Source organism: Branchiostoma floridae, chromosome 7, assembly GCF_000003815.2.
Source record: "Branchiostoma floridae strain S238N-H82 chromosome 7, Bfl_VNyyK, whole genome shotgun sequence".
Taxonomy (NCBI): Eukaryota; Metazoa; Chordata; class Leptocardii; order Amphioxiformes; family Branchiostomatidae; genus Branchiostoma; species Branchiostoma floridae.
The window spans coordinates 19,604,403-19,616,602 of NC_049985.1; the positions used below are offsets into that span (position 1 = coordinate 19,604,403).

General features: G+C 41.9%; 1 protein-coding gene across 1 annotated transcript; it reads left to right on the forward strand.

The window, feature by feature from the left end:
* Window positions 1-3,477: 3,477 nt before the first annotated feature.
* On the forward strand, window positions 3,478-8,343 carry LOC118419724. Its single transcript, XM_035826255.1, has 2 exons — window positions 3,478-3,831; window positions 6,361-8,343. The coding sequence occupies exons 1-2, from the start codon at window positions 3,581-3,583 to the stop codon at window positions 6,713-6,715; spliced, it is 606 nt and encodes a 201-aa protein (XP_035682148.1). The 5' UTR covers window positions 3,478-3,580; the 3' UTR covers window positions 6,716-8,343.
* The last annotated feature ends 3,857 nt before the right edge of the window (window positions 8,344-12,200 follow it).

A 12,200-nucleotide genomic window follows, 5' to 3' on the forward strand; every position in this document is an offset into this window, starting at 1 on the left:
TCCCACTAAGAGCCTTGGAGCTGACAAACTTGATTACGCAGACGATAAACCGTGCCTAACTATGCAAAGTCAAAGTCTTACCATGTATACTAGATACGTGGTGGGAGTGAGGGACAAAACAGTTGTACCCTGGGAGCCAGCCGGGATCGGGCAGCTAGGACAGTTTACTCGGTGGCCCAAGACAGTCAGGCCCACCGAGCTTCTATTAGCGTCCCGGGGAGTTGAGGTCCACCTAGCGATAACTCCTTCGGGCTTAAACTCCCCGGAGCGCTAATGTGAGATCGGCGGGCTGACTGCCTTGGCTCCCCGAACAAAACTTGCTAGCTACCCGGTCCTGTCTGGCTCCCAGGGTAAAACAGTTGTTGTATTGGACATTACTTCATGTTAGGCCATGTTGATTTGATTATATGGATGACATCCGTGCGCGCATAAATTTTTGGCTGTTTGAAAGAAAAATATCTCAAGACAAAAACTTAAAAAAGCATAAAAGCATACTCTCAAATTCTAACTTAATGCTAATCCGTAAGTATAGAGTTCATCCTACTATTGCCTCCCCTAATCTGCCCAGATTTCACAAAACATCATCCCATGAAGGAGTTTTCAATGATTTGTATTTTCTGCTCTCTCATCTTGGGTCATTATGGGGTCTAGGCGGCTAATGTTGCCCCCCCCCCCCCCCCCCCCCAACACACACACACCTCCCATCCCACTCCCAACCCCTTACGGGTAAACGTCCAATCGTGCCAAAACGTGTACACTTTACCCTACCCCTCTCCGCCGATCTTTGTCCTTATTGTATTTTGCCTTGTCTTCCTTTGAGCCACATTGATGTTGACAAGTGCCGAAAGGAAGTTTATAGTCAACACTCTAGCTCACCTCAACAGGAAATTGACAGAAACCACTGTTAAAACAATATTGTCATATATACATCCTCTAGTATACTTAAAGGTCAAAGACATGTCTTGCGTCAATACTTTGTTTATTGGCCATCTCTCTCTCTCTCCCTCCCTCTCTTTCTCTCTCTCTCTTTCTCTCTCTTCTCCTTCTCTCTCCTCTCTAAATCTTAGTCTCGCCTCTCTGCTATTTTTTTTCTCTCTCTCTAGTCTCTCTCTCTCTCTCCCTCTCTCTCTACTTTCTCTCTCATCTGCCTTTTTACGGACGGGATATTTTGTGTGTAGGTAGAATGCCAACCTCCTAGCGGCTTCATATGACACTGTAGCTAAAATTCCGGCACTTATCTTAGTATCTTATGTTCTGGACGTGATTTTGACTTGGTAAAAAGTTCATGTCTATCTTTTTCTTATTTTGTTCTTACATGGCTAGATAGAGAGACAAAGAAAGAACGAAATACACACAATATGAATCTCTTCGTAGTAAATACATGTCATTAATATGTTGTCGAAGCTAGACCATTGGAAAACACAGAGTCCTTGGTACTAGAATGATGTCAGGACCATCAGATTATCACATTAAATCAGTAACAGATTGTGAGATTAAATTACCTCTGTGAGAGAGGATAAGTAAACACTGTACCCCAAAGTCTTTGAAGGACAAAATTCAATTTGATATTTGGCTCTTATAGAATGTAAACATAGCTAAGTTGATTATCCTTTCGCATAGAATGACCTCGCTACTTTACGTAAAGGCCCTTGAGGAAAAAAAATGCTTAAAACACTTATAAGTTGAAACATTGGTGGCCATGTTACCAAGGCCATACTGTAGGTCAATTCATTTTTGCAGGGACATTATTTTGCGGTAAAAAAGTTCAGAATGTAAAGGAAATACTGTAGATCGTGAAATATTCGCTACGTTACGGTCTTAAGATCGCAGTTTTAAACGATTACCGTATCCGAAATGAAATATAACACGAAGCGACAACATCTCAACATGAATACAATCGCGAATATATCACGATCTACAGTATTTTGTACACAGTAGAAATTGCTGAGACGCCACAAGTACCTTTGTTTATTACTTCTCTGTTCCGTGAGTTTACAAACATCCTAAGAATGTGAGAAAGCCAAAGTTGCATGCAACCTCTGCTGAGCGCCTTTTCGCCGCTCGTTCCGTGTCGTCAGTTTTTGCAGAGCATGCAACTGCGGTATTCCTCTTATTGTAAGCGTTCTGTTTTAGGTATACGTAAATCAGAAAAGAAGACTAAAAGAGAACTGTGAAGCCATAACACCCAACCCAAACCTACCCGGGTACCCTTGGAGCCAGCCAGGACCGGGTAGCTAGCGAGTTTTGTTCGGGGGGGCCAAGGCAGTCAGCCCGCCCGATCTCACAGAAGCACTCCGGGGAGTTTAAGCCTGAAGGACTTATCGCTACCCTTGTCCTTGGATAAGGGCAGGTGGACCTCGCCAGGCTTAAACTCCCCGGGGCGCTAATAGGGGATCGGGCGGGCCTGACTGTCTTGGGCCACCGAATAAACTGTTCTAGCTGCCGATCCTGGCTGGCTCCCAGGGTACTACCCGGGCCAAATAACCATTCCTGTGACCACTGTGATTTATAACAGAATCCAAAATCATATTAACTTTTGTGGGTAAAATAAGGTAAAAAAATTCCAGACGATCCAGATTTAGCAGGTGGAAACCCAACTCCAAGTAGATGTAGCGTGTGACTCAGTGTTTTGAGAGAAGATAGGGGTGGGTACCGGTACAGAAAATTCCGGTTCAGGTTCAGAGGATCAGGTCCAGGTCCGGACCTGATTCAGTATGAGAAAACTTGTTCAAGTTGTGGACTATTTGACTCACACTGGCGTTCTAAAATCCTGCAAGACTAACTGCCTCTGTATGATAGACTGTAAACCTTTGTAGAAATGAATGAAACCCTTGTACGATGTAGCGGTACCCACCCCTAATTTGGGGCGTACAATACACTGCAAAACACGTTAAACTGTTAAAAACTCTGAGGCGTACCCTACATCTGCTTTGAGACGTTGCGAAAACAGATTTCGTGATGTTCGTTCACGGCACCCTTGACTAATTGTGTCTTATTGGATGTTGGATTGAATGCTTTATCCCTGTCAAGTCTTCTTTTGTAGCAAATCCTAGACACTAAAGTGTTTTGTAGTTCAATCCCTTAATGTTTACCTGGTATTACATGGAACGGTGCCACGCTGTAACCCGATATGCCTCTGACGTCACTGCAATTTCTCGGTATAGGAACTTCCGGTCTTCCGAAGCCTGTGGGGTTAAAGTTTAAAGCTGGGCTATGCAGGAGTTTACGTGATAACCGTACTTTTAGAGAACGTAAGCTACTAGGTCTTGAAAAAGAATGCAATCATACAAAAATGGAAGACAAACTACACATAATTTGTTAAGGTGAACTACGAAGGCATTCTGTTTGAATTGATATTGAATTCGAATGTCTAAAATGATAACACGAGTGTATCCATAAACGACTTGCGAGCCCCACATCGTAAGACAGGTGGTCTATTTTAGGAACGCGCGTATAAAAGGCGGGAAGCGGTGCTGTCCCGCTCAGTTCTGACTCAGACTTCTTAAGAGAAACGTCTCTGTGAAAATTTCTCCAAAGTTTTTATAAGGACTATCGCCTTTTTAAATTTGAGCATCCGAGAATGCCAGACAACCGTACGATGTCGAACCCTCTGACCGAAGAGTGTGGGTGCTGCCGGGCGGGGATGGGTCGCTGTTGTGCCGGCGAGCCCACCAAGTCCGGCTGGCTCCACCTCTCCAAGCCGGAGAGTCCGGTCTACAGACAGCGGGTGGTGGTCAAGGTGTACAGTAAACCACTGGACCCGTACGCTGTGGTGTCCAGTGGCAAGACCTACGGGAAACAGTACGGATTCTTAAAACTTCGGCACGTCAGGTAAGACATTATTTTGTAGTTTACACTTTTATGTAGCTGTAGCAAGTTGGACAGTGTTCCGAATGGCCCCGGGCACATTTGTGACTTTGTCTTAGCCTGGTTAGAGTTGTTACTTCGGAAGCTACATTACGGCTGGATACCAGGCTAACTTTGTCTCAGTACAGCGCCCAGCAAATCGGGCATTCGTAAAACAGTTGTAGAAGTGCCGTACAAAATTCAGACGTTCTCTGGTTGTCGAAAATCCTGCGTCAACGGGCGCGTTTTTGTCGTACAATGCACCCGCTATTAAAGAATCGCACGCTAGGAAAGGCCGAATATATATGTTACGTTATGAAGTTATGTGACTGTATTATATAGCACTAGTACTGACAACTCTTTTCGTAAGTCGCCACGGCTACTCTACTGCAAGGTGGTAAGGCCATACATTTGTTTCAAAAATATGAGAGCTATAAAACGTTACGTGACATGTTCCTCAATTCACGTCACATGGAACGTAAAATACGTGACGTTCGACCTATAACAAATACGCCACACTTCAGTGTGGTATATGTGACGTCCTTCTATCATAAAACTTAGTTAACGATTAATAACTACAAGTTGAGAAATGAGACTTAGAGCTAGGATACAAGAAAAGTTGGCGTTTAGCTAGACTGGACATATTGAGGACACGGGGACATTATTTGTAACATGATACCTTCGAAAACAACCTGTTTACGAGCTGAAGTTACCCAAAAGAGACAGACGCTAAAGACAACAAACATCACACAAAGACGACGGAGGTAGAGAGTCATCAAAACAAGCATTGTAACCGTCATGATTTGGTGACATGCCACTCAAAACGTAATTGCATAGAATGAAAACGCGAAAACCTATTCGAACCAACAGAAAATATGTAGTCAGTCCCTCAACCTAGCCTCGACAGAGTGCCTCCTCATTGGACGTTGTAATGTCACTGTTTTGCTCTCTGATTGGTTCAGCTGGTTGATTGATTGATTGATCGCTATAATGTTTCAATAGTTGTCCTCAAAACCAATCAGAAAACAGCATATCTAATTTAATCAGCAATACTAGCCAATAGATAAACGGCAATGTCAAACAGCCCGCTTGGGGTCCTGCTATCGGAGGCAGATATGTTGATATCATACTAATGGCATCCTCTGGGAACCCCAAAAGTGATGCGAGCGTGCGAATAACCCCAAGTTTGGCCCCCCATAAAATTTGCCTTCATTATGAGGTGGTCGGGAAGGTTGAACAAATGACTGAACACACGAACAATAGATTCTTCATTTTTATTCTTTCACGCTCTCTTCTTTGACATTGAAATTTGACATTGGAGTTGGCCTTGGCATAATCTGTTTTGTATACGTTTTCCGACATTTCTTTACCAGCTACGGCATTTGTTTTCTCATTTTGAACCTGCTGTACGCTTTACAGTGTGGTCGAATTTTATTTATTTATTTTCATTATGCGCGAGATGATGCTCTCCGTATAATCAAATTAACATGGCCTAATGTGAAGAAAAGGGTATTTTCCCGCGCGCGGGAAACGTGGATTAAGGTCCCGCCAGACTGACGTCTGAGGAAAAGCACGGAATCGGAAGCCGTAACAAATAACTGTCCATCATTTTCAGGGCCATTTCCTTATTGGTTAGTTCCATAACGTACAACCAAATCAAATTCAAGGTTGACCAACCACAGAGGATATTACGTAGGCCTAATACAAGGGCATCAGTAAAAGAAAAACACTACGGAAGATTGCGCCCTACTTTAGAACATGTAGGGCTATTCACTAAAAGCTTTCAATTTGATAAAAACCCATTGCTCAAAGCATTAGCACAGAGATCGTAGATTACGGAGATCATGTAAACGTTTTTCTCGAAAGACTTTCAAACAAATTGGCATCTATTTGCACAGATTGTTCAAAGTCCTTTGAAAGAAACACGGTTTCAAGTACTTTCACTCAGTAACCCTTACACCACTGATTGCTAGGTCTGGTCTTTTAGAAGATTGATTTTGGCTTAGAGAAGTCTCAGAACTTCATGTTTTCATCTTAACTCCTGCGTCAGTGTCAGACGAGCGAACGTCATGCCCTTTATCATTAAGTAAGCGTGGCTGAATGGGCGATTCAACTACTAATGGAGTGACCTATAATTTAGAAGAGTTGACGTCATCGACTATTGTAAACTATCGTCCATGTTCCCGCCATTTAGCATTTATACAAGAGTGCATACTGTAAATGCAGAAATGTTCGCGGTGGATTAATGTTCGCGGTTCTCGCGGTGACCACTTTACCGGGAACTTAAAACCACAGCGAACATTTTTCTATTATGTAGTCTGTAGACTGTAGTCTATGGTGTTACCACGAACTTTAATCCACCGCGAAAAGTCCCTTTTCCCGCTACTGCGAAATAAAATCCCCGCGAACTTAAATGCATTTACAGTAGTATGGGATGAGTATGGGCTTTAACAAGCATTAGAGGAATTTCTAACGTCTAGACATTTTTGATACATTTTCTAATGTTTATTACAGGCTAGAGAAGCTAGACTCGGCCACAGACTTCAAGGTGATCCCGAAAACTGGGGAGGGCGACGCCGTGGTGTTCTCGGCGGAGAGCGGGGACGACCGCGAGGCTTGGCTAGACGCCCTACGGGGGAAGTCCCGCCTACCGCCCGGCTCCAGTACCATGCCCACCCTGGCCGAGGCCGAGGAGGAGGAAACAGCGGGGGACGACGATGATGTCTTCGGGGAGGAGGTGCAGGTGGCACCGAACGCGAACCGGAAGGCACCCCGGCGGAGACCGTCACGAGAGTACCGCCGGAGGAGCAGCCTTAGAAGCCTGGGGTTAAGGCTACGAAGGCAGGATGATTGCCCGAAGCCTTGGTGATAGGCTATAATTGTACTTGGGGATTCCTCATCCTTGTAAATATATGTATGTGCAGTTTATGTAAATATTCATGACAGCCATAGGTTTCTATTGGTGCTTTTGCCGAACTTTTAAACAAGAGATGCTTGATGTAAAGGTTTAGATGGGTACGTTACTTCTAGTTAGGTCAAGAAAGACACTAAGAAAGTTGTCTTGAAGTATCTGTTTCTGCTAGAACTATTATGACGAGAATATCATAAATGTTAGCCCTCTAAAATGTTTGGAGAATCTTTCCATAGGTTTAGGTTGTTATATGGAAGTACATGTATATTGCGTGTATTCTGGCTACCTTATTATCGACTTCATGAATATGATATCAGTATTAGTTTACAGTAAAGCACTATCAAAACGTGGAACTCAAATCTAACTGTTCTGTACATGTCAAAAACAATGTAACGTTCTTACATATCAAGTCACTGTAGTTTGAATTAGGCCACAAGAAGTGAATTTTATGGATGACATCCTCCGCAAACAAGAAATGAACAAAACAAGATAGGTGAAAAAGTGATTTTGGAAATAGACACCTTAATGTTTTAAAAAGAATGTAAGTGTCAAAACATGGTATCACAGCCATTTATTCCTGTATTAAAAAGTGTGGTATTGTAGTAAATCTGACACTAGTGTGGTAGACCACAAAACAAGTTAGTAATTTCACTTATTGTGTCCATATTCCCACTATTGCAATTGCCAAACTACATTGCAGTTTCACTTCTACAACTACAGCCATGGCTACCTTGCTAGTGTCACTTCTACAAATATGACCATTAGGCTACAACACAAAATATTTACCCATTTTGGTAATTTCTCTTTATATTAACCGTCTCCGGTTGGGACATTTTTTGTTGAAATCAGCCAAAAATTAATTAGCGCGTTAATATCATCCATAAGATTTACTTGCTGTGGCCTTTATAGGTGGAAATTTGTATTGTCTTTGTATAGTGACGTTAAACATACATGTGTGCCAAAATTGCCTCTCAATATAAGTAGAAGAAATCGAAGCTCTAAGTAGATGTGTGGTTTTGGCTCGTTTTGTAAACCTTTTTGTTTCAGTTGGTACCATTTATAATTACAGTATAATGCGATTATCAAACAACAGTGGAGAAAAGACCTACAAAATGAGCCACAAATTAAACAAGAGAAAACAAATATATGATGTAGCGGCTGTATTTATTTTCCCAAGACTTTTGGTGTCTTCTTAGAAAGTGGTATTCCTTCTTCTTCCACGTAAGAAAGGATCAGAAAGATTCCAGACCTAGTTTTGGACTAACTGCTTATCTTTTAGCCCAGACTTTTGCGACTTCCTTGTGACAATTTGTAACCATAACAGGAAAACCCTGTACATATAACATGTACGTCCTGGAACTAGGTCTAGGAACGAGATTGTGTGACGTCAACATCCAGCAATGTTCTGGGAAGGAGAACCAGGGATGGTACACGTGATTTTCACGTGATATAAGTGTCCGACAGAAATCTGTATTTGGAATTATGAGGATACTAGTATGCTGTTCATAGTTAATGAATGTTGAAGCGTGGTCTTGCCCCTGTATTAGTTAAGAAATTCAGGACAAAATTAAAGTCAGGGTTTCAACAGAATTTTACGTTTAAATTGCTTTTTTTTTTTTTTTTTGCAGTTATATACTTGTAGGTAAACGTTATTATTACGATCGTGAATCACAAATACTGAAATAGGGTTTGAACCTCCGAACCTCTGCTCGGAGATAAAAGCCCGTATGAAGGTTATAGTTGACAGGACGTTAGCGTATGTTTGAGTTACGGGTTCCGCTCTCTGCACTTAGTTCACCCGACCTCTTGAACTGTGAGGTGAACGCTTGGGCGGAAACTGACGGCCTTTGAAATTAGCTAGTTCTTTTACCATGCCGTGTATGTGAAAAAGGGATATTTCATTTGTTGAATGTAGGGGTAGGGCAAAAGAAAAAATAGGAACTGTTTGACCTGAAGGCCTTTCCCGGCATATACTTGCATTTCCGACGTGTGCGTGCGTGTGTTTGTGTTTGTGCGGGTTTGTGCGCATGTATGTGTGTGTGTGTGTGTGTGTGTGTGTGTGTGTGTGTGTGTATGTGTGTGCGTATGTGTGTGTGCGCGCGCGCATTTTGTATGTGTGTGAATGTGGCTTGAATTTGAAGGAAGCATACTGTATGTGGAACTTTTCTATTCGTCAATTTATCTCAGATATGCAGAGCAAATGTATTATTGAGGCAAAATCTCCACGTAAACTTTTTTTTCCGTTAAAACGCGGTCAGCTATAAAACTAGCTATAAAAATGAAAAAGAAAACGTAATGTTGCTTTCCCATATCTGCTTTGAGTTTATCCATCGATTATCCATAAAGCAATATGTTGAAATTTAGTCCCTCAAAGTTGGCCTCCATGAAATTTGAAAATATATATTCCTCCTCGAATAGTATGTTTGCATGTTGACTGTATGTGTGGGGTCTTTGACGTGTTTTGTGTTTACGGATCTGTTATTGTACGTACAGCCCGTGTGCATCAATCTTTGTCGTAACACCGTGACCAGATGTTAACTGATGTACGTACGGGCTGTTGTGAAAATAAACTGGTGTACGTGACAATTTCCACGTCCTTTTCTGACGGTGGTCTACATGATGAACCCTAAGGCAAAAAAACGCTACGTTTAGGTACTGTAAATGCAGAAGTGTTCGCGGTGGATTAATGTTCGCGGTTTTCGCGGTGACCACTTCATCGCGAACTTAAAACCAATGTGAACATTTTTATATTATGGTATTAGACTGCCGTCTGTGGTGTTACCGCGAAATTAATGCCACCGCGAAAAGTCCTTTTTCCCTCTACCGCGAAATTAAATCCCCGGGAACTTAAATGCATTTACAATATGTTGACACTACTAGTACTCTAGGGTAGATTCCGGCGCTTCCATTTTGGCTGGTAAAAATGCGCAACAGTGTCCTACTCTCCAAGCAGAGGTTAGGCTCCGGCTGTTTCTTAACGTTTTTTTTTAGTCGTTTATATCGTGCTTTCTATTTTGTCATTTTCCTTGAAGCAAGATAAAAAAAAAGATAGAAAGCCCGATAAAAACGACTAAAAAATTTAAACGTTAAAAACAGCCGGAGCCTAACCTCTGCTTGGAGAGTACAATGTCCGGGGGTATGCCCCCTTCTCCGGAAAAATAACCGAAATCTTGACCATCTGAAACGCTATTTTCTGAAGTTTGAGGGCAAATTTTGCTGCTTGACTCAGCTAAATTCAATGACAACAGCTAAATGCCAGTGTCACCGCTACGGTTTACAAAAAAAAAGGGAGGTCAAACTACGATTAGGGAAATTTCGGGCTCGAATACGCTTCACCTCGAAGGCTATGCGCTTGACCGGAAATGCTAATAATAAACTCCTCACCACGAATTACGAACTTACGGGTAATTAAAAAGGTCCGCCTACGCCTTTCGGAAAAGAGCATTCAGACCCTCTCTCATGTCTATTTATTGGAACATGTGCTGATTGTAGGATTCGCTGTCACCTAGCGGTCATTTCTGAGAACTGCATTGCATCGTAGGATAGAAGCCTGTTTAACATAAGTCAATTTACATAATAACGCAAGGCTTGGTCGCGTTCGTCTGAATATATTTTTGTCGTAGACGTTTCAGCTGTGCTACATACGTATCTAGGACAACCATTTCTGTTACAAGACAGGATAATTTTGTACGACATATACACAACTGTCCTACGAATTTTATCTGCCGTGAACCGCGGTCGCACGACAAAGACGAACGTGACCTGGCCGTACTTGTGACATGGAGAAAAACAGTCACCAAGCAACACCAGTTAAATACAGCAAGGTTATATTGGACGTAGGCCGTCGTACGACTAAGTCTTTGATGTCGTACGACGTACTTTCAAGCAAGCAGAACTAATACAACCGACAAGCTGGGTTCTGGGACTGTATTTTCAGCAACTGAATTTTACACGACATAGGTATGATTATTGAAAGAATGCCCTCAAATTACCATCGTGCAAAGATCGTACGTCTATCATATCGTCATTTTGTTAATATTTCTTCGAACGAAAACGAAAGAATACATTACACTAATGTCTAATCAACTGAAGGTGCATATATTATTGGATTTGCCTTAAAAGGCTGTAGTTAATAAACTGTCCCATACATTGGAAAATAAGTGGGTTTGTGATTTAGTAAAAACGTAGTCATTTTGGCGGCTAAAATCATAGTGACTCAAATTGTGAAACTATGAAATTGTAGCGACTGAAATTATAACTATACTATCAACACCGCGAAATGAAATTATAACCATACTCTGAAACAACTGAAGAAGGTTCATTTGTATAATTTGGACACTCCTTTGAATCGGCAGTTTTGATACGGCACTTACATCTCGAACCACGGCCAGCAAAATTCCGACATCTGGCAGAAAACTATTTTCTATCGATGACAAATATTTGCAAACACTGACACACCTGTCTTGTGTAAACTGTGACTTGAAGGCGGCGTTGTTAATCACACATAGTCTAACAAAGGCGCTAACAGAGTGTTATACTAACACAGTTACGGCGATCAATTTAGATTTAGAATGACTAGAATCAGTAGGCAATGTTCTGAAGTGTATGTTCTGATATAGGTAAAAGCTAAAGGGTAATGTTATATGATTTTATACATCTAGGTTAAAAACAGAATTCCAGTATTTCACACTCTATTAAGATGGCAGACTTTACGCCTTGCATGTCCTATAGATAAACGTTATATAGCACTGAGAATGCATGGCAAATCTGGGTTTGGGATTTAAATCGGAAAATCGGATAAATACAGACTCTGAGGACGGTTTGTATTGTAAAAGCACATGCAAATACACACACACACACACACAAACACACACACACATACATACATACATACTGAAACTAACGTACACAGAGAAACATACACATGGACAGACATAGACAGACAAAAAGACACATACACAAAGGCACCATGCTCAAACACACATACACACACACACACACGAACATACACAAACACACACACAGACACACTCACACACAAACACACACATGCACACACACGCACACACACACACACACATACACACACACACACACATACACACACACAAACACACACACAGACACAAACACACACGCACACACACACACACATACACAATGATACAGACACATGCACACAAACACACAGACATATAATGTTTTGAAAGGAATGAATATGAGCCGACATAAATGACTATAGTGTTGCTCCTCGCGGTGCCCTTTGTAATTAGGCGATAAGCTTGGACGAGCAAAGACAGGCCGTGGCGATGCCGCCGTGCTAATTAATACCAAAAACATCCTTTTGTTTGGTACCGACAAACTCCGTATGTGGTCCAGACGCTGACAGGACGCGGCGGCACGAATCCCTCAAAGGGTAAGAACACCAACAGATCTCGAGGTG

What these genes read in the sequence shown, in the direction of transcription:
- LOC118419724 (XM_035826255.1), top strand. Translation starts at nt 3,581, where the DNA reads ATGCCAGACAACCGTACGATGTCGAACCCTCTGACCGAAGAGTGTGGG. An exon ending in TTAAAACTTCGGCACGTCAG is followed by an intron (nt 3,832 to 6,360) that starts GTAAGACATTAT and finishes TGTTTATTACAG; the next exon opens with GCTAGAGAAGCTAGACTCGG.